We start from the raw sequence: 23,662 nt of genomic DNA on the forward strand, positions 1-23,662 counted from the left end.
GACACCCGCTGTAGGGATGAACCACTGAACGAATAATTAAACAAACAAACAGAACGACGTGTACTGAAGGACAAAGTTACTGTTTTTGTAAAGTTTATAACCATTTGCCAATTGTCGGACCAGCTGAAAAATTGTGTAAAGTAATTGTTAAGGAAAATATGGTCATTATTGGTGTTAATCAGGTTGTATACAACGCAGTCATCCTCATAGAAGCGCTTCTTTGTGGATACGTAACTTGGCAGGTCATTCATATACAATACAAACAAAACTGTCCCGAGGACCGTACCCTGGGGAACACCGGACGACACATTCACTACAGATGAGCTACAGCAATAGAATGAAACATACTGGGAGCGATCACGTAAAAAGCTAGCAATCCATTAAACTAAGGCAGAGTTATTAAGTATAAGGCGAAGCTTATGAAGAAGTGTTCAGTGGGTGACAATGTCAAGTGCCTTGGATAAGTCTATCAAAATTGCATCTATTTGGTTTCCCTTCTCAAAAGCTTAGGCAATGTCACGGGGAAATTCAACAAGCTCAGTGGTTTTGCTAAATCGGCGACGGAAACCCTGCTGGATATCACACAAAATACTGTTACTTGCAAGAAATTCCATAATATGACTAAAGATTTTATGTTCATGGAGTTTACATGATTGAGATGTTAATGAAATCGGACGATAGTTCAATGGGGACTGTTGTCCTTGTGTGTACTGCGTCATAAAAGTTTTAGGATGTCGTTAATTTTCATACCATTATTATCAACTCCTTCATAAAAGATGCTTCAAACTGACAATGAAACCCTTAAACAGTCGTTTCTCGCGATAGAAGTTACGTGTTAAGAGATATCCCGTCCCTGAAATGTCTAGCAAACATAAAGGTAATTTCGTTAGATGTCTGGTTCCTAGCCTGACCACGTGCTTGTGTACATGTTGCATCATAAGCAGAGCAAGCATTTTGGTGGATTTAGAACGGGCGAACACCAACTTCTGGGGTACAGCACGCATTATGGAAGGACTCTACATCTGACAAAAATTATTTTGCAACTGTGTTTTAGATGCGACTGCATCTCATTCACTCGCCTTGTCCCTCCATACGGCGTCGTTGCCCGTCCACACCCCTCCCCCATTCTCCTCGCCGCGCGAGCTGCGCTCTCTGCCACTCACCCCCTCTCCTCTCTGATAGGGAACTCTCTCTCGCGAGGGGCATTGGATTGGATTCGATTGGATTGGCTTGGCTTGGATTGGATTGGATTGGATTGGATTGGATTAAAGTGGATTGCGTTGGATTGTGTTGCGTCAAAGCCGCGGCAGGGGGCTCACGGCACGTTTCACGCGATGCGAGAATCAACCTAACGGAAACCACAACGGAACCCCTATGCGTCGCATCTACACCGGGGTTCCCGCGAGGGGAAGTGGGAGTAATTTTTTATCAAGAGCTTTGCTTCTTTGATCAAAATTAAAAACCCCGCAAAACTGCTTCATCCCAGCAACCATGAATTCACATCACTCTATCCCAATAACGTGGCAAAATCACAGGGAACTGAAAATGTAATTTTACACGTAAAACAACAAGGTGTGGAAGAAGGAATGCCTAAACTCGGCACCAATGCTGTGAAGAAAACGCAGAAGTTCAACGCATGAGATAAAAAGCTCTGGCCTTCAGGGGGAAAAAGAGCGCGATCAGCCGAGGAAACCTGTAGGGATACCGTTAAAGGTCCTAACACTCTTACGTTACATTGGATGCACAGCGGAGGTATGCTGCATGGTTTCTGGTACAGCACGCTTTGCAAAAAAGGCATCAAGAGACCGCAAAAGACCATTGAGGAAGGCTGACGTACGCACACGAGAGAATAGAGACGAAAAGCAGAAAGATATCGGCTTGTGCAGACTTCGGCGAAGGGAGCGACAATGGAGAATTTCCGCTAGCCACAGCAGGGTCCGGGTGGAGTATATGCGAACCCTGGCTAGCACAGTCTCCAGTTATCTCAGCCAGCTGTAACGTTTCATGCACCGTAGAACCCGCCCAATTCTCGCAAGGCCATAAATGACAAGAAACATGAATCTAAAAGAGACAACACAACCACAATTATAAAAATAAAGTGAGTAATAAACGTACAAAATAACGTGCACAAGTAATGCGCGTCAGTAAAAAATAATAGAAACCCAATCACTGACCTATACGGAAAGCTGAAGAAGACCAAAGGAGACAAATCGCCTGAGATTGAAAAAAATGGTAACCATACACCCCCTTAAGACGGTTGATCACCATGGTATACGTTATAGAATAGCGGAAACTAACATAAAGTGAACTAAAACACGAAGACTTACGAAAACGGTAGCTGAAACTGACTAAACGGTACAAAACCACCCGAAATGCCGCTTGTACTGAACAAAGGTTTCATAAATAGAGTACACGCGGGATAAAATATTTTTTGTTGAGAGCACAACAAATCATAAAACAGAACCGGTGCTTGCGGTATTCTAACCCTGCTTCCCAAGCTTTCTACACTAAAGCGGAAAACTCTGCAGCAAAAGTTCAGCCAGCACAGCTCGCTTTAACAGGGAATCAGGAGCACGGCGATATACGTTTAAACGTGGCCCTCGTAGGCGGAATGTGTCCCTTGGATGAGCTCACGAAGAAACATTCGTACCCCTCCGAGAGACTCCAACGTACAAGTTTATCAATAATGCTTTAAGCAGTTGAAACTGTGAGTACTGGACCGTCAGCATCATGCGTGTCCATCTCCCGTTATATCTCTGTACCACGACAACTCTCGAAAAACAACCTTGAAGTTACAGTTGACAAGCGTTGAGCACATGTATCGGATTACGAGCCGGATAAATGGTGACGTGACCACTTTCGACCGATGACATTTACTTGGAGGGGCGAAAACTCTGATTGTACTCTAACTCTGTTGTGGTCGACAACGTCAGGACGTAGGCCGGACAACGAAACTTCCACGTGTGGGATTTGTTTACCCGAAAATTGCAGTGCCATGCTGTGGCTTTACTGACCTTATTGCTGTCCAAACAGGATATTTCGTGACCTTCTACAAACCTTGGGCGAGGAGCACGGCTTGCGGAAAAGTAAGCCTTACTTGGGCATGAAAGTAAAAATATTTTGAATCTTTTTTGGCCATTACTGGGAGGCTAAGGGCTCCTATAGAAAAACTCTGGCGTCGTAAGCGTTATTAAAAGGGAATTCAAAGCCAGCTTCGGGCAGGTAAGTGTCAAGAGGTAAGTGTACAAAAAATGAAAGAAAACAAAAGAAAGGGCTATTTCAATCTTGATAACAGCCCACCCACCATTGTCTGCATTTGGCGCGTCATTTATACATAGTATGTTACTTCCAAACAACTAAACACTGCGTTCTTAAAAGTTGTCACGGACTAAATTGTACAGATATGGCTGTAAGCGTTGACTGAGACGGGTGCGGTGATTTTTAAACAAATTGACAGGCTGTTTAAACCGTCACTCCATGTTTGTTGTTCTACATCTCGTTTCTACATTTCCGAAATCCAGCTCACGGTTTAAAGGGAAACCTTTTCTTCAATCCACTTTACACCTGTCTGTCTAACACGATACGGTGCACCGAGTCAGGGCGATGTAGGAAAGAATATCATTGGTCGGGGTGAAGGAAATCAGGCGCAAAAGCAATGACGACACAGGGCTGCACACGGCGTGGAGAATGGAAAGTGTCAGCAGATGCTTCGAAGGACGACACGCTTTGTTGCTACCATGCATACTTTTCAAACTAAGCACTCACACCACCTTCAACACAAGCAACACAACGGGAACAAGACGTGCACTGAGGGCAGGGAAGGTGGAGGCCCGTAAGAACCATGGAGCGGAGGAACACCGTTTATGTGGCGAAGACTTTAAAACCCGAGTGCACTTCTCGTTTGTACATTGCAGATGCCTCGTGAAAGACCATTTCGATTGCGAGGACAGACGTTTTCGTTAAACAAAGCGGAGCAATTTTATTAAATGCGGAGGTGAGACATCTGTATAACTGAACTAGGATGTTTGTTTGGGCGAGCAATTACTTAAAGAAACACTTCTTGCAAGGTGAGTGGGGTTCGTGTTGCAGTGGGTTCGAACGCAGTGGGTTCGAACACCATGCTCTAAACGACGTCTAAGTGAAACCTGTCGAGGCAGGGACAATTCGCATGAAAGTTTAGCTATTAAAGCCGAGACATTGCATTTTCTCTTTTATCTTCTTTAATGGAATTTTGGTGTCGACGCCCAGCACTCTTTACACGAACCACTTTTTGCAGAAAATTTTGTTAGCAAATTGCCTTATGACATCGGCTTATTCGAGCGCAGCTGCAAACTGACCCGTAAGCTCTTTTCCTGCGAGCCCTTGAGCTTTTTTTCGTAGAAGCAAAGACAATTAAATCCCAGCTCGAGCTTTACAAAACGCTTTACACCATTGTCGCAACTTTCCTTACAATTTTAAGCGTGCACATTGTCTGACATCTATGATAGGCGAATTACACAAAGCGTCGCTTTTAAAGTCTATGGATTACCACGTGCCTGTTGCGTCAGAAGCCCAAAGTTGGCATTACAAAATGCTCCTACTTACGAAACGCTTATTTTTTTCGCTAGGTTTTTTCGCTAGGCGTGTTTAAACAAGCAATTCGAGGTGGATGTCGCACGGTGCTGCTATTTTCTCCTATGCCAACACCTGTAGCACTGGACACCAGTTAGGCTAAAACATAAATATCTCGGATGCTCTTCATATCTAAATCCTCGCCGTGCGGCGGTAATATATATATAGGCAAGGCTTATTTGTATTGCCATTAAACTGACCAGTTAAACGTTGCGTGATCTTGAAAAGTGTCTCCAGTATTTACCGGGAAACAAATTGGAGGGTTCCTAAGCTTCGCCTTTAAGCGTGGAACGTGATGGCGTTATCAGGCCCATTCGCATCGTATAAAAACATCCGAAAGGTTAAAACTTTCCGCTCGTGCTAGCACGCCATCTGTTGAGTTTTCAATGGGCGGAGCCGAAGTCACTCTAAGTCAACGCAGCCTACAACGCTGGCTTTTCAGATAAGTGGGGCCCCTAACGCTAAGCGTTGGGAGAAAACCTCATACAAGTCGTATCGCTCGCCAAAAAATAAGCTTTCACTGGCATGTGTGTCCCCTTAAGGAAACGACCAAGCAAAACAAGGAACCCGCAGTCGGCGAAGTCGTTTAAACCGAGCAGCCCAAGGACGGCGCCCAATTTGTGTGGTACAGTACAAGTATAAAGTGCCATACACCGCCGTCTGTGCACTGTGGTTCTGATATGGCCTAAGACGCAGCCTTTTGACCAATTCGTTTTCCATTTATTGGTCTGCGGTCTCCTTTTCGCCAGCAATCTCAGACGCCAGACTGTTGTTACCTTTGAAACCATCTATGTTTGGGCTGAGACGCGTCAGGCCATTTGTCGAGTAGCGCCAGCACACACTACGGTGGCAAAGAGGGGGAGGGGGGGTCCACTCCCACTGTAATCGGATTGACGGCGACTTTTAGCTCGAGCGAGGGATTTGAACGGCCACAAACACGTCTTCTTGTTCGCTTCTTGCTACTAGAACACCGCTTTTCAATTTCTCAAGGGTACAGCGCTCTCTAAATATATGTAAAAATCAAAACAAAAGGAGAAAAATTTCCTAAACATCCCTTCCTTTCCGTTTTCAAAGCGTATCGGCTTGCAGTTGTTATTCGCCAAAGTGGCCCAATTGTCTCGGCATCTACTCTGGCGACAGATGATTTTGCCGTAGGACTAAAACGCGTCTGGACGTATGCCCGACAATACAAGCGTAACCGAAATGTATGTTTCTGGCATTAGGGCTTCTGCCACAATTTTTTGCGACAAACTTACACTGTCTTTTAAAGAAAATCATGAATGATTTGATATTTATTTTTCAGAGTAAATAGTAGGACCGCTTATCGTGGCGACCTCTTATCGCAAGTGAAATAGAGACCAGCTATGCGACTGAAACACCTTGAACCAGCCATACCGCTGATACTATACTAATCAAATTACCGGTGAGTGTTCCCGCAAATTCAGACTTGTGTGGTTGATTTCTTTTATTATCTGGAAGTTTATACACATAACGACCCCCGCAATTGTTTGGGAAGTTTTTTAAGTGAAAGAAATGTATTGGCGATCGCGGGTAATGAAATCCTGGTGGGCTTTTAATTGTTAAATTTTCTTACAAAATATTCACCAGCGCAGACCCGCTGTAGATAAATGACGCTTTTATTGACAATCCGCTGTTTTCACGCACAGAATGACTACAATGTATTCGTAGCCGAAGACGAATATTTCGAAAATTATTTTCACCAGGCAGGAGAGTACTCCGACTTATAGAGAGAGAACCTCCCTATTCCAACAACGCCCCGCACCCGATCCCGCCTAACAGACGATGCAAGATCCAGGTAGCCCCCATACCCCGCCACATGCACCCGATTTTCAACAAGGGCCGCAGAGAAGCTCGCGTTCGTCATCTGGCCAGAAAATACTCCGAAGACCATCAAGTTCGGTACACGGACATTGCACAGCACCCCCGATCATGAAGAACCACAATTGTTGCCCTTACTCCGCAAGGTGAGGTTACTACAGCAGCATCTTATTGTAATCTATCACCCACTGCGGCTGAGGCCATCGCGATTGCACATGCTGCAACTACCCACCAGAACCAACCACAACTCACAATTATCACCGATTCCCAACAGGCCTGCCGGCTGTATCAGTACGGCAGGGTACCGGCAAGCGCCCTTCGTCTCCTCTGGACCTTGCCCGAAGATCTTGAAATCGCCATCGTATAGACCCCGGGTCATTCGGGCCTTGCCGGGTACGAGGCAGCTCACGCTGCCGCCCGCGATCTGCACTTCCGGGCATTCCCATCCTTAAGGCAAGATGCCACGAGCGGCCCGGGCACCACAATTCCCCCTCTAACACCCCTCGATCCTACATTCAATGCCATCCTATCCCACTACCTGCACTCCAGAAGGATCTATTCCCCGCCCCACACTACGCTCAGCCAGCGACAGTCTCATATCTGGCGCCGGCTACAGACCGGTACTTACTTTAACCACACGGTTCTCTCCCACATTTCTCCATCACTCTTCCAACACGACTGCCGCACTTGCAACCTCCCTCTCACTACCTACCACTTGGTGCACTCTTGCCCAGACAGTCCTAAACCCCTCCTCAACCCATCACCTGAACAGTGGGAGTCTCCGCTGACCAGCTCGGCTCCGGAGCAACAACAAGCTCTGGTCAACCGGGCACTGGAATCAGCGCCGGCTCGCGGCCTCCTGGACTTGGGAGGCTGACCGCTTTCGCTCTTTCTTTAAGATAAATAAACGTTTTTATCTCTCTCGGCGAGTGAATTTTCCTCGGCGTAACTATTCAAAGCTTTTAATCGTTTTTGATCCAACTTTTTCGCTACATTGCTGCTCGGCATGCGTCTGATTTGTTTGTTTTTTTAAGGAGAGGAACTAATCCTTCCTTTACAGCCAAATATCTGCCGACAGTATTTTGTAGATAAGCAAATATATGAACGAATGAGTCGGTTGTTGACGCTTCAGGAAGTCGTTAATAATGAATACCACATTATTATGAGGTATTTACTAAATGACTACACCAACAGCTGCCCAAAATAATGTGGGGAACTCAAAGCACCCTAAAGTAATTAAAATTAAATTGCTTTGGGACAGGGAGTCTGGAACCATAAGCGTTAATCATTATCGGCCATGTTTAATGGCGGTTTTCTCTTCGCTACACCAACGGTCATCTGCACTAAGAATTCTATCTTTGTTTATGCGGTTAAAAATCACAAAGTGCTACTGATGGAAGCTTTGCTTTTTGTGTGACCCGACTGACTTCACTATAAAAAATGGGGGGAGGCAAGGGGGCTGCTTTCTGGCTCTGTAGTTCACCGTGTGAAAAGATCACTGTCCGTTTCTGAGATTTTATCGAAATATTTCCTGCTCTGTGCTGAATACTTCGCTTTTTCTCGCGTTTTAAATGTATCACAGGTTGCTGGTGCGTTAAATCCACGTACGGGTAGTAATTAGCCTCGGAGAAGGTCAGAATCTCCTCCTATATTTACGCGCATTATAAAAGTACGTTCGGTAATTGTCCATCTCTCTTCTTGAAAGATGGCTTTGTCAAATTGTAAGCAATTTGCGTGCATATTGAAAAGCAATACGCGAATGTGAGGTAGCAACGACCGGGAAAGCCGATACCGTGGTAAGTATATTGCAAATAGCAGGTTCGTATTTTAATTAGCCACTAAATTTAATGCGCTGACCCGCAGGGGGAAAGAAAACATAAATTTTAATTAATCCCATGATTATTCTTGCTACAGAAATTGTACAGCCTCTTTTTTCTTTAAGGGGGGGGGTGGGGGAGCTGATAACTTTATCATGATTAACAGTAGAACAGCAACAAATTCTTCCTCAACAAACTTGTTTAACCTAATACCGCGAATATGCTGGAGGAGAAATAAACCACATTACTTTGAAAAAAAATTTGCCATAAGTCGTTTTGCGACAGCAAAGTTGAGTAAATAAATCACTCAAACAAAAAAAAAGGGGGGGGGGCACCGCAACTTCAGTTCACTCCAACGAGGCGAACCTAAGGACCTCCCCAAATCTATTAGGAGTTGGTGTTTCACCTGGCCGCAGCTTGCAAATTTCAAGGAACAAAGATAGATATGAGCTGCTTTAAGCAAGAACTTTTAAAAGCCAAACATACATGGCAACCTTGCGCCTGAAGGTCACTCAATTACGGGCAGTGAACGGCCTTTTCTTTGATCCGTGTGGTCTCTTACCGAAGTAATAATGAACTACACGAAGCCAAGTCTGCAAAACTAATGAGCTCCTTTCGCTTTTTCTTACTTTAGTGGGTGAAGTAAGCGGACGATGTTTACAGACATGGTACGCTCTCTGGAGTTATGAAAGAACTGCAGCCTCTATTTCTTTTTTTCATTTTGTTCGGGGCGTTAATTAGCTCCAAAGCATTGCCACTTCCCGCTCCCTCAAATGCGAATATGCTAACACAGCATTACACCTTAGGTTTCTGCATATTTTTAGTTTAATCATCTTGGAATGGTGGATTGGGTTACAGAACTTCAGTTCTAGTAGTTGCAGCATTTCTGGATTGGCGGAGAAACTAGGTGAGGCGACTTAATTATTTCCACCCTAGTGGCTCCTAATGAAGAGCAAGAAGAAACCCCCACGCCAGACTTAAAGCCCAGCTCACATAGCATCACGCCCAAGTCTTTTTTTTTTCTCCGCATATTTTTTGCTACTTTCGTGGGTACCGCACTGGAACATCATCGGGCGAACAAGCTTTATCTTCAGCAGTACCTTGGCACATCATCGAATGAACGTAGAACAGAGCGCTGATAAAGTTTGCAGCAACGTAGATTTGTATTTAAAAGCATAGATTTCATACACCGAAAGTTAGCTTTGAACTACACAAAACACAACTTGAGTTTTTTTTTTCGAAAAATAATGGCTTTCTACACCTACTATTTTTTAATCGTTCCGCGCGAATGCGCTTTCCTCGCTAATGAAATGACAATGCATGCAAGATATGAATTCGCATCTTTTGTGGTGTTCTATCTGTATCATATAATCTACATAGACCGCGCACATTTCGAGAAAAGCAGAGGACCTTCTAGCAGCAATCGACAACCCACGGAGCCAGGATGCTCGCACCACAGCCATCGCGAACAAAACGAATGGCTTTATTCTAGATGGTGCTGCCCTTACGGAAGATGTTCTGGCAAAGTGGCGAGCACACGCTGCATCCAAAAGAACTCGTGGCGGTGACCCACAGGCGGACAACACCGATCAGAACGAGGAGGGCGACCAGGCAGCCACTGCGACGTGCTGCACGTGCAATACCGGTGCCTCTACAACGTTAAGCCACCTACTGTGGGACTGTCCCGGCCTTTCACCGCTGAGGAACAGGCATGAGGGTGCCGGCGTTACCTAATTGGAGGAATAGACAACCCCACCCCCTCACTTGGACACAGCGAGCACGATCCTTTCCTTGTGGGAGATCATGCGAGCGGCAGACCTGACCGGACGACTCTGACGGCCATCCCACTCCCTTTCCCTTCTTCCCTGTTCCCCAACTAGGATACGAGCCGCCGTATCGTTAATAGAGTTTCATTCATTCATTCATTCATTCATTCATTCATTCATTCATTCATTCATTCATTCATTCTGGATGGCAAGTCAAAAGGTGGAGCCGTGGAAAGGGGAGCAAAGATAGGGAAACGTTGTCAGAGTAAAGTTTGTCCGTGACTCTTAAAGGGTTCCATCGAGCACATCACGGAGACTTGCGCCCACGGGTGTACTGCCCACAAATGCTTGGTAGTATTGGCGAAGACACCCTAAGATGATCAGGAGTCATCGGGGGCCACAAATGGTGCGCTCAAGAGGCCTGGTAGCACAAAAAAAAATCCGTTTTAGCACTATAATTATTGGTTTTCTATTTTACTGGGTTCCTATAATGTTCGAAGAGCTCACAAATGTTGATACGGTAACTCGGAGCCTCCTATCTCTAGTGAATACTTTCGATTCACAGTATTTAGGACGGAATCAAAACGGGATTTTATGTAGTACAAAACGAGGATCTCCATGTAAAACTTACAGCAAATCGTGAGAGGGGCTTGCTACACCGATCTCCGGACGCCGGAAGTGACGACCTATTGAAAGAATTCGGGTCACCGCTTGACTTATAATCTCCGCAGGACCGATTTATGAGTATAGGTGCACGTCCTTTTTTGCCAGAGGAGACACGGCGCTTACAAACCCGAAGTGCTTTCTGGAAAGCAGACATTAAAAATTTAGGAAAAAAGTGGCGGGCAAAAAAGCTTTTTCTTTTTATTTTTTGGTTAGTTAAAATTTAGAAAACTGGGGGGAATAAGAGCTTCTACACGTTTCTAACGCTTTCATTGCACAAAGCGTGCACATTTTGCTGAAGGAGGGTAGACGAAGTCCTAACATCGGTCGCTTGTACCACCGGTCAATTGAAGTCAGAGGGGCAGGGCGAGGGGCTAATCGAAGGAACCAATACCTTCACCAGTTCTATAAATGCAACTAAGTCGCAAAAACATGTAATGCGCACCTTTAAGCGTCACCCTGGCACATATCGAACGGTCTTCGGAAGTGCAAGTAGGTAAGGCGAGCCGTTAGGCTTTGACTGGGTATCGTGCACTGGGTATCGTTGTGCATGACAGACACGTATTCTATACACGAAAGGTACTCATGAGAGCGCATGCAGCCATCTGGCCTACATTCAATTTAGGTCCTTGTGAAGTGCAGCAGCCAGGAGTACTAGGCAAAGTGCACGGCATTTATATTTCTATGCGTTCGTCTTTCTCTGCATTTACCATCTTTGATGTGATACCGGTCCACTTGGTCACATTGCCAAGCAGTTCGGTGAATCCGATATTCTGGCTTGCATAATATGACGTTGTGAAGCAACTGCTGAGATTGGTTAACACTGTATATTTTAGGAGGATGGTTGCATCGGTGCGAGCGATAAACTGTAAATTTAGCTTGCAGCCCGGTCAAACAATCAGGCCTTAGGCAGTTCGCTCCAATTGTTTTAAAAAAAACCTCTCGTTAAATGGATTACTATCCAGCTTGCTCTTGTCCAGAGAAACTGCACAGAAGAAAGAAGGTTTGTATACGTAAATATATTCTCTGATAAGTTTCACGGGGAAAATTGGCCCATTCTCCAAACTCGGCTTCGTTAGACGATTAAACGAGATTTCCCCAGAGTCGTGCAGCAACATCGAGACACCCAGTTATGGGAACATTTTGCTGTTACTGCGAACAATGGTTTAGCTAGGTTCTGCCTCACAGAATTTTACGTGAGTGGCGCAAAATGGTTGCAGCTTTTTTCCCTCCGCAAATCTATGACACCCGCGGGCCCTTTTGCCTTGCAGTCTCTTGATTAGCGGTTGAAGGCTAATCGCAGTCCATATTACTAGTGTTCTGGTCCACCATCACCCTCCTTTATCTGTTTCTGCCTGCAACGGACATGTGTCGACATTGTACGTTGAAAAAGCTGTGTGAATACCCTTTTTTGCAGGTCACTTCCACAGCACAGATTAAAAATGCCGTGTAGTCGAAACACCCCGAATAAAGCTATCATGATCTGCCCGCCGAAACAACAATACCGCCGAACGTAGTCTTTCCAAACCTGGAGGCTGCTCTTTTGCTGCACCTATATTCAAGATTTCCTTTCATATCCGGCGAAATTAAAATTAGCAGTTGTTCGATGTTCGGTAACCAACTTTTTTTTCTCACATTTGTAGCGCTCAAGCATGAACAGCATTTTTGCACCAATATGCGATACATGTGCACCGCATAACAGAGGGGGCAATGAATGGACAGTATTTATTTTGCCCTGACAGTCGCAACTGCTAAAATCTCCATTCGGAAAAGGGGCGTGGTCATCGAGCGTCACTGCTGCCAACGAAGAATGCGTGCCACTCGTAATTACTCTGCACCAGCATTTGTTTTTTGCTATTAGGGCGTGAATGGTGAACGAGCAAACGATTTTCAATCGTCAGGTTCGCGCTCTGACAGTAATAATCCCAGAAATCGGCTGAAAATGTCAAGCAGTGCCTGGTTGCAAAGCTACTTGATGATTTTTGGAAGTTCTGTTGCCTTTGCACACGTTGTTCTAAGTTCTGCGGTAGTTCTACTTACCCCAGGACCATTCACGAACAGTTTACAACAGTTTCGGTTTCGTTTCTGCATCGCGAAATTCATATTTAGCGCTGCTACGCAGTTACCCAACTTCAAGGCTACCTGCCATGGCGCCTGGAGCGTCCGCGACTGATCCTCGAACAAAGCACACCGCTCCAGATTTCGCCCCACCCTAGCCCGATTTCTACGATAAACACTTTAGATGCAATTAAAAAGATCACACCCAGTCGCCAGATATCTGTTCCGCCGAGGACAGCGCTTAAAGCCGGCCTTACACTTCCAGCTGTTCGCCTTCCAGTTTCGTTTCAATGCGAGGGTATATCCGGGTGTCTAATGTTGCTGCTTAGTAGAACTGTCTATTCGGACGGCGTCTCCGATAAGTTTTTGTACTGCTTCAATTAAAAACTGTTAGGTAGCGCTGCAACAGAGGAGGCTCGTTGTGCTGATGTTTTTCATCGCGCAACTGCTACTCGGCCAAAGATCGCAGGGCCCGATTCTAGCGCATCGTACCTCATTTCTGCGAGCAAGGCTACAATTGCGAGTAAGAAGACGATAATAAAGCTCAGCTTTATGTTTTTAGAGATAACTGACCGTGAACGTCAACAAGCATCAACCACAGCGTTCCGTTTTCAACTTCATGCATGGTTTTTTCCGCATCGCGTGCTTGTCCCAAATATCGTGCTCGCTGTAAATGCAAAGTCAGTCATTGACAAGATGTGTTTACGTTATGTGGGGGCAAATTGGTGCCTCTGATTATGTCAAACCGCCAGATTTATTCCAGGGAACCACCCAAAATTGCACATTTTGAATTCGAGGTTGGGCTTCACCGCATGACACGAGCACCGTGCGTGCTGACATTTTTTCTTTTTATATCTGACAAACTTTTCCGCACAAGTCGACATTTTTTCTAGGGCGTGTTTTTGAAATGTTTCCCTACAAAATGTATATTCTAATTTTTTTCTGCTACCGGTGGTTTGATATGTACACAACTCCTTTTTTTCATTTTTTTCGACAACTTGACAAAATTTAGATTTTGATATTTTTTTTCACAACTATGATATATAAAAACATTTTAAAAACTGGTGTTATTGGAAAGGCCGCTAAATATTCTGCATTTCGTTTTTCTGTAATTAGTGCCCAACAATTTTTTTAGCAGGAAAAAAATGTTTTCTTGGACCCCTAAAAATTGGTCAATTTTCCGGCGGTAGCCAAAGAGTTAAGGGAAATGAATGGGGGAAGGAGGGGGGCTTCTCTGTGGTAGGTCTTGTGTGCACCATGAGGGCTAGGAGGCTTAACAAGATTTCCCGTGCACTTTCACGTCGGTCATTGGCACCCAGTGCAACTAAGCGACCTCTGCAGTTGGCCCACACCTCGGCCTAGACGCTTTCCGATGTCCCTCGATATGTCTGCAATATTCTCTCGGGACTAGCACGGACGACGTAGCTCCGTCAGTCTAGCCAACTTCCAAACTCCGTGGTGAATACTAGCTTCTCAAGAGACGTTCTGCAGTGCTTCTGCTCAGATGGTGCTCCCAGTCGTTCCTTCGGAGCTATGAGTACGACTCCCTTGGCTAATATGTCAGCCTTGCGCCATGCAACGGCCACCCAGACGATACCCATTGCGCCGGCTCCAAATGCATCGTTCTACTGAATGATCTCAGTACAGCGCTCTACAAAAAGATGTACTCGGCTCAGAACAACTTGTGCTAAAAAAATAGGACACCTCCAGCAGCAAGGTTCTTTTTTCGCGTTTACCGATGGGACATCAGTCTTCAATAATATTTAGCATAAATATTCTCTAACCTGTATTCCTTTGCAGAATTACTTTTAGTTTTTTTTTCTGTTCGCATAAAATCTGCGAATAGGCGCCCAAATTTAAAAGCATTGCCATAGTGCTCAGCAGATCTTTATCTCCTTCTTATTTGTCTTTGGCAACCTGAGCCACATTATATTTAATTGTATGTAGCAACGTTGAAAACACTACGCAGGATGTTCCTTACGCCTTCCGAATGGTTCTAGGGCTCAAGTTTGCAAACACCAAGAATCATTGTAAAACTGTAGCTTTAAGCATTGCTGAGAACGACGCGAAGGGCATTCGTATTTCTCATTGCATGTATCAACAGTATTTAATTAGCAAAATTACTAAGGTCATAAGTAACTAATAGAACGAGGTAAATATAGCGCAGAATAAGCCATTGTGTGTGCTCTTGCACCGGACGTCCCATGGGAACAGAGTGAAGACACACATCATCCTTTATAAGAGAGAGAGAGAGAGAGAGACAGAAGGGTCTTTAAGAGTATTGGTGAGGCTTGGTACAACATACCTATAAGTAAAAAGGGATTTGATGAATGAGATTATGAAGACTATGATGACGATGTTGCGCATGCTGATGAAATCTCGTTCAGAGACCCTGATCTTATATGACGCCCGCATATTGGCACCAGATTATTCTATTTACAAGTACAACACAGAAAAATTCACTTCTCTCTGAGAGCTTTTATTTTATCAGGAGTGCAAATTCATAGTAGAACACTCATACTGTGACGTGAATACACCATTATTGCTGCTCAATCGTCGTAGAACTCATCAAGGCGAAACACAATTCGACTAAACATCGTTTTTTTAGCCCAGCTGTGCGTGAAAATTTCGGGTGTACCTTATCGGTGGTAAAAACACCACCTACGCACACTTCCATCTCCTGGCTAATACCTGATATCGTGCACTTCCCCCCGATTCCGTCCTGCCTCAGTCCCATACTTGGTTGCTCCCGCCGCACTCGTATCATCCCCATTGCCCACAGTGATAGGAACCTACAGAAGCCAGGAAATGGACATGTTAACTGATTCCACCGTCACTTCCATCGATCTAAGTCCAGCCTCGATCTCCCTCAATCTACCACCGAATAATGACTGGAATGCCCATTACATTCCCAAGCGCAGTCTTAAACTTCGAGCGATCTCCTACGCTTCGGATTTCCTCACGTACGATTACCTCGGGCAAAGACCGACTCAAATACGGAGCCTTCCCGATTATTAATTCCAAGGCTAAGCTAATCGAAAATCGAGTTGGTATGCCAAGAGATGAGAGGGCCTTTTCACCGGAGAATCAGGCAACTCGTGTAACCTGATACGGTTGCCAGCGTTCACATATCTCCTTCCGTTTCTCCAACACCGACGTCTCCCTTCGGTGCCTAGTCCACGTCTGCGGAGAAGATACATTGTATCAGAAATTAAAAGAGACTCCGCCTCAAATACCTCCCGCACCCGGCTTTGTAGCTTAACCTACACAAAATCCCAAGAAATGCTGAGCGATTCATCAGCCTGAAGCCTTACGTAAATGGTAAGCACCACACCACGCTTCCAACTGTCTACTCATTCGCTAGACCTGATCTGCATCATCTCATTTGATTCGCCCCAAATTCACTTCATCAAAATATCCCCCGCCCGCTATCCACGATAACCATAAACCATCACTCCGTGGACACCCCCAACCTTCATCTAATTGCACTGTTCTGACTCTGAAGCAGTCTAGCACAAGCAGTTTAGAACAACAGGCGTGCTTCTTTCCTCCTCGCGCGACCACCTCAACACTCCTCCTTTTTGCAAAACACCTACGACAACACCAATACAACCCCCATTAAAGAACTCAATTCACCTGCTCCTTCCTTTAACCTCCTTTAACCCACCTTTCCCTTCCTAAAGCGCGCTCTGTCCCAAAAAAATACTACTTTTCCTCCTTTCAATACTATTCCCTTTATTTGTCGCGTTGCGTGACATATTAAGCTTGCATATGTACTCCTTCGTAGACGCAATACCACAAACAATGGGATTAAACTGCGTCTGTGAGTAAACAGCAACATATATTTTGTTCCGTTTTTAACGAGCCAACGCAGTTCCCCCGAAACTTTCGCTGTGCGTTCATTTTTTTAAGCACCAGTGGCGGTGGGTCAGTAACTAAGGCGTTGTGCTGCTGAGTTCAAGAACGCGGGTTCCATTTCGGCCGCGGTGGCTGCTTTTCTCATGAAGGTGAAAAACAAAACGACCGTGTGGCGAGATTTCTATGCTCGTTACAGAGGCCCAGGTGGTGGATACAGATTCTAGGCCCTCTACTACTGCGCGCCAGCGTTTTTTTTTTTATTTCTCTTGCCGCAGAGCTTAAATGAAGGTGTATAATCAGACTGATAATGAAGAGGAAAGGTGATCAGAAATAACTGATAAGGCTCGCTTCCAAATGGAGTGCAGAAGTAAACGATGCTATGATTTTATTTTCAGAGGAATCCTTTAGTGAAAAACAAGTCTGCCTGCATCCGTAAAGAGAGAGAGAGAGAGAACAAACTTTTATTTTCCGCAGGACCTAAGTCCAGGTCCTAATTTGAAAGTTCAATTCACCGGATCCACGTAGTACTCTAGAATTCCCGCGCGTATCCGGTGCACATGTTTGTAGCGAGCTTCCTGAGCAGCCTGGATGTTTACTGTCGGCGGGGGAGACAGCCAGAGCTCCCAGGAGGTGATGGAGGCGAGGGATGGGTCAAGAGACGGCGGGGTGCAGTCCCAATAAGAATGAGGGATGGATGGGTAGGAAGAACAGGTGGGACAGGAAGGATGGCCAGGGCGTCGATAGATGCGGTGAAGAATGTGATGGGAGAGGAGTGAGGAGGTTTGAGCCTGCCGAAGGAGGTACGCAGCCTCACGGGTTAGACGGGAACTTGGGGGTGGGTACAGGGTACGTGATAGGCGTTGGACGTCTAATTGGTAACGGCGGGAAGCGCGGTGTTGTGTACGAAACGTCGGCGGGTGGTACAAGGTTGGCCAGGACATGGGCGGACCCGGGAAAGGTAAAGGGTGAGCGCGTTTGCTAAGGTGTTTCCGCACATGCCAGCGTGGCCAGGAACCCAAACCAGTGTGAAACGTGGCCGAGGATTTGATGCAAGTATCGGAATGACGAAGTCAGTGGTGTGTGGGTGGGTCTCATGGTGAGCGTAATTACGAAGGGCTGACTGACAGTCGGAGAAGATATATACTGGCGTGCTGGTAGGAACAGTAAGAGTAGCGTGCTCTATTGCAAGGGCAATGGTGTATTCTTCGAGCGAGGTCGAATCCGGCGGGGAAAGAAAGGAAAGCGTGGCAGTGTCTAAAGAAGGGAGTTGGAGAAATGAAGCCGTGCCCGTTGTTTGAGGGGATGTAGCTGGCGTCAGTAAAGTAAACGATGGAACCATGGGAGAGTAGAAAATTAATTCGTTTCGAGAGGGCCTGAACGCGTAGTGCACGACGAGCAGGGTGTCGATCAGGGTTCATGTTGCGGGGCAAAGACTCAACCCGTGAATTAGTGAAAGTCGCCCAAGGAGAGTTTTCCGGTGGTAAGGGGGGTAGTTGCAAAGTGGGATAGTTAAGTGTATTGAGAATTAGCACGACCTTGGACAGAAGTCTGCAGGCGTTCGAGTTGGGCCTGGCTATGGCACGCGATGCGTTCTTTAAGAGTATTATATATCCCTAGTTCCAGAAGGGTGGCGCTGGGGGCGTAGGAGGGTACTCCCGCAGCGATACGGTAAAGTGTACGGAGGGAGGCCTCGAGGGACGAGAGTTGAGATGGCGAGGATTGCAAGTACGGAATTGTGTATAGTATACGGGACATAACAAAAGCATCGATGATGTAGAGCAGGTGATGCTCGTGCAGTCCAGCTCTTCGATTGGCGACCTGGGGGAGGAGATGGGAAAGCTGAGTGATCTGATTGTGAAGTGTCCGCAGAGTCGGTACTGCGCTGCCCGCATAATGTATGGTGAGACCGAGAATCTGAAGGGTGTCAACATGCGGTATACGGCTGCCAGAAAAATGAACCTGAGGAAGAAAGCGGTCCGGTGCTACTCCACGCTTTTTACTGACTACGAGTAGAACTGATTTTGAAGGCGAAATAGAGAGGCCGACAGACGTGACATAGCCTCTGATGACGTCACACGCTTGCCGAAGAGTGTCTTCCAGTTGTCCAGGACTGCCCTTGGTTTACCAGAGCGTGATGTCATCCGCGTATATAGAGTAGGAGAGAAGGGGGATGGCATCTAATAGTGGAGGTAGCGAAAATAAAGCGATGTTTAAAAGTGTGGGTGACAAGATGTAGCCTTGGGGGATACCAGCTGATGGATAGAATGGGGGAAGGTAGAGCCCGGGATAGAGAAAGAAGCGGTGCGGTTAGAGAGAAACGAGCGGATGTAGGTATACATGCAATATCCGCAGTTAGTTTTGTCTAAGTTAGCGAGAATGGCAGTGTGCTGAACATTATCGAAGGCCTTATGAATGTCGGGAGCAAGTATGCCACGGAGCTGAGAGGAGCTGCGAAAGCCGTAGACGTCGTGGTAAATATGGAGGAGGATATCCTGAATGGATATGTAGTGGCGGAATCCAGTTTGGGTAAAAGGGAGGGCAGAGGAGTGAGAAAGGTGCCATTAAAGGCGCGTCAATGTCATACGTTAAAGCGATTTACCAACACAAGACGTAAGCAAAGTGGGGATAACACGGATATAACCCGTGAAAGCAGCAATTTTTTAGTAATGCCAGAAATACAAAAAAAAAATGGCTACAAACGCGTCGCACATTTTCTCGCAATAGAAATCCTAAAATCGAAATTCGTCGATGGCAACTGGGATTAGCAAACGATCCTATTTTAAATTAACATTAAAATGAAGCCCCTGAAAGGCAAAGCGAAATAAATATTCCTTCACTCAAAATTTTACAAACTGTTTATTGCTAAACGTTTCCTTATAGGAAAAGTGGTTCTAGTGATAACTAAACACAGCCGAAAAAACTAGGCCTACAACAAAAGAATACCCGTACAAACGCGCGCACACGCAAACGCACACACAAACATGCGCACGCGCATTTACTAAAATGCTCTCGTGAGTATAGGCAGCCATTGGATTAGAGCTTCAAAAGCAGCTTTTGGAGCGGCTAGGGTGACCGATTTAGTCGATTTACACGGGTAAGCTGTGGAAGGTTTCGGAAGTCGTGACAGTCATGGCACCTTTTTGCATTATAGATATATATGGAAATCAGATGCAAATGTACTCTAATGTATCATCTAGAGCCGTCTTTTCACCCTAAGCGTTCAAAGCCCCATGCCTCCGCATCGATGAAGTGGCCAAACTTTCGCAGTGCACTTTATAGATGCCTGCTGAGCTGCATGGGCGTGATGTTATATTACCTGCAAAAAAATGTATTCAAACTTTTCGAGAACTTCGGCTATTAAACATAAAGAATCACGAGATATTCCTCCTGTGAAGGTAGAAAACCAGCGAAGCTATTAGGAACATCAAATATTGGTGGCACGAAATTGAGATGAAAGATTTGAGCAAATTTTATTTCTCTTGAACGTTTACGGCAGTGATCCCTAAGAGAGCCACATACATACATGCACGCACCTTCCGTTTAACTCATCGTGACGCATCGTCACTTGAATACGGTGCATATTGATAACTAATCCGCTCAAAATAAATATCGAAATGATAAGACATATATGTTTGAGGTATAATTCATGTTTTCATCTTGAAAATTGTGGTTTGTATTCGCTAATGTAGCCAAGATCCATATCCCAGTAACGAGACGCGTAACTTTGAGGTCCAAATCTTGTTTTCAACGGCGTGCGACTTTGTTTATTACGGTGTGCTAATACCACGCACAACGGGACGATCGTTTTTACATGCCTCGCACGCTTCGCCTATAAAGACACTTGGAGCCTTGGGAAGTTTTGATTGATTTAATTAATTATAAGGTTTAACGCGCCGGCGCTAGACAGGCGTTGAGACGCCCCGTCAGGAAGGGCTCCGGATTAATTTTGAGCACCTGGGGATCTTTTACTCGTGCGGAAATCTCGAACACATGGGCGTTTTCGCGTTTCGCCTCCATCAGAAAGCGGTGGCGGAGGCCGGGAGGCTTGGGAGTTTATGTTCTCAGGCGTGAACACAGGCTCTACACCGCAGACGGTGAGGTTCCCATCACCTTCAGTTTAAGTAACATATCCTCACTTGTTGCACGAATGCGGGTGAACCAAAAGGCTATCGTTCAGTCGTACTGCCAGTGCGTATGTATTCGACAACCAGCAGCGCATTTCAAAAATCTTTAGCGGAACAATCTGCGAACCTAAGCCTATCAAGTAAACTGGCCACTTAGGTATTTTCTACATTTTGTCTTGGGTCGTAACGCCACACGGACTCAGTTGACCCATTCGGCATCCGTTCGGCGCTTGGTTTGGTAACTTTTTGACTCGCTGCTTATGCCACACAAACCTGGCAGGGAAGCGAGATAGAGAAATCCTGAAGCTTTATGTACTCATTTTTGAAGAGTGACATAGTAGATCTCCACCGAACGCTGGTCCAGAGAGTTCCAAAATTCGGGTATCTGAGCTAAAGCAAAAAATTGTTCGTTCTTTTGATGTTCCTTCAACGGTAAAACAGTTTTCTTTGTAAGTACTTTGACTACGGTGACACTTTCTTCACACATGAACGAAAACGTGTTTATCTTTGCCGATTTATTTTCTTAAATATTTTTAATTACGGGAAACAAACAGTCCTCTTTTTAGGAATTGTGCTTTCGAATTCATTGCCCGCAAACATCAAATTCGTCAATTGTTAACGCTTATTTCATAAATCCTTAAAAATCACTTGTGGTCCGGAGTTTGATGTAATTAGTTGACCATTATTCACAATAAACCTTGTTTTATTATGTAAGTCCATAAAATGTCTAACCAGTTCTTTGAGTACGTCTCTGTTTAATTTTGTTCTATTGATATTATGTGTTTTGCTATTCATTTATTTCCGCCAATATTGCTTCACTGCTCTGTAACGCATTCCTGTAGACGAAGCGCTAAAGTAGAGACAGGACGAGACAAGCGCTCGTTCTCGTCCCATGTCTTGTCTCGTCTTGAGGCTACCCTTGCGTTTCTTCTACAAGACTCGCCAGGTAACGCGACGTGAGCCACTGGGCCATTCCGGCGTTCCCCACGATTTTCCTACAGGGGTCCTGCACAGCATCCCGCATAAATTTTGTCTATGTATAACCAGAGCAGATCTAACATTTTGATGGTCGTGCTGCTGCGAAAGCATAGACTGAAAAGCTTTATTCAGCTACGACCGAAAAGCTTTATTCAGTTAATAGAACACATCACTTATTCTTACCTCGGGGTACGCAAGTTAAAGGGAACGAGCCATCTACCGGAAACAAGTGCATCGCAATTCAGTCGTTTATTTCTAGGCGACACGCGAAATATCGAACAAGTGCCCAACACGTCACAGGGCGCCGCCACTCTCTTCTCAACTAAAAAACATCTCATTTTTGCTTTTTGAGAATAAATTACCGATTAAGTGCCTCGAGAACTTCTTATTGTGCACAAATTTCAGGAAAGGTAGACAGTGCCTGTTTTGGCATTCTGTGGTTAAACTGCGTCGTATTCGAAATTCCGCTTCTACCGCTGTGGAGCGTATCATATGAAATTCCGCTCACTGTCATTGTCGCCGACCTCTACTTATAAAAAAATTTCAAGTGCCAGTTCAAAGTTTACTTCAAATAAAGTCACTGGCAACAGTGTGCTATCCCGCAACACTGAAGTTGTACCCGGGTTATTTCTTGTATTGGGTGATATTTTCAGGACCCTCGTAAAACATCTTTATGAAGGCGATATTTTGAATGCCGTAATTTTATTTTCTTAAACGATCATAAGACAATTTTGTACAAATATCTGTACTTTTATGTTTAGTAATCAAACTTCCATCCTTAGGATTACGAATTACGACTTTTATCTTTGTAGAATCTGGCAGAATGAACACATCAGCGTACTAATGAACACAAAGCAAGGTGCTATGTCTAAAGCTAACTTGCAAGAAAACTTTCAACAGATTCTATCTCTTCTGAGAAATTGTTCACATAAAATGCAACTTGGGCGTGCTACGACAAACTTTGGCTTGCTACGGCAAAGCAGTTAATTCAAGGGAACGAACCAAGAACAGCAGCTTGTAAGCACAAAACAAGCACTTCTTGCGTGCCTCAACTTACAAGTGTGTAGATTCCGCACGCGAAGCTACCCTTGCGCACTGACAGCCAGCAGCAGCAGGACCGCAAAATAGTCATGTCGGTGCGATGGATACAACGACGGAGGAAGGCGACGGTCTTGGGAAAAGCGATCACTCGAGCAACGTGGCCCGCACCGCTTGCGAGTCCCGGGAATTCACCGTGCAGCGCTCGTCCGACTGCCGACGCAACCTCGCCGACGTCCGTCGAGCAACTCGGCAGAGCCGACTCGGCGCGTCGGAATCACACCGGCCGCCGCCGGTCCGGACTCGGCGTTCAAACACCGGAGGTCGCAACCGTCGCCTTCTCTTTCTACCGAAACTCCCCCTCCCACTTTCCATTTTCTCCCGCAGTTTAGCGCAAGTTTCCCGTTATTCTGGTTTGGATGGGAAGAGAGCATTGCCCACGCTTCGCTCGAAGACGGAAAGACTGGGAACGTCGTCTCTCTTTCGAGATTCCGTTTTGATCGAGTTGCTCACCGCTCGCTTTCTCTTCAAGGGAAGTTTAGTAGCGCGTCGGAGTTGGCCGTCCTTTCTTTTTAACCCAGCGTTGAGAATGCGCTATTTTCACATGCGTCACTTCTACTTGAAGTCGTGTAATAAGCAGTAGCTGCAGTATCTTCACCATTTTTATTTAACGCCTCGCCCAATCTCACTTTACGTGCCTTCATCCTCCATTATTACGCTCCTTTTCCTAGCCCGCACACGCTTCTGATTTCTGAAGCCCTAGTCTCGAACTACATAGAACAGCTTGCACACTCGTCTTGTCATCGGCACGCGTAGTTTCTAAAGCGCCCATAATTGTTTAGAGACTAGCTGTTAGCCTCCAACCAGCCGTGACTCTCGACCCTGGAAACAGCTGCAGTGGAGCAGGGAC

At 45.6% G+C, this 23,662-nt stretch overlaps 1 protein-coding gene across 2 annotated transcripts in view; it reads right to left on the reverse strand.

Moving 5' to 3' along the window:
• The window catches only part of LOC144173271 (uncharacterized), a 44,846-nt gene extending 21,793 nt beyond the window's left edge, over nucleotides 1-23,053 (reverse strand). For both annotated transcript variants that reach the window (XR_013323213.1, XM_077701758.1), the window contains exon 1: nucleotides 22,772-23,053. Coding sequence is in view for 1 of the 2 variants with exons in the window: in XM_077701758.1 (XP_077557884.1) it covers nucleotides 22,772-22,846 (75 nt within the window). In the remaining variant the exon portion in view is untranslated. The remainder of the gene's footprint in view (nucleotides 1-22,771) is intronic.
• Nucleotides 23,054-23,662: the final 609 nt, after the last annotated feature.

Source organism: Haemaphysalis longicornis, unplaced genomic scaffold, assembly GCF_048455015.1.
Source record: "Haemaphysalis longicornis isolate Haplotype H1 unplaced genomic scaffold, Haemaphysalis longicornis Haplotype H1 scaffold_3, whole genome shotgun sequence".
In the NCBI taxonomy this organism is placed as follows: Eukaryota; Metazoa; Arthropoda; class Arachnida; order Ixodida; family Ixodidae; genus Haemaphysalis; species Haemaphysalis longicornis.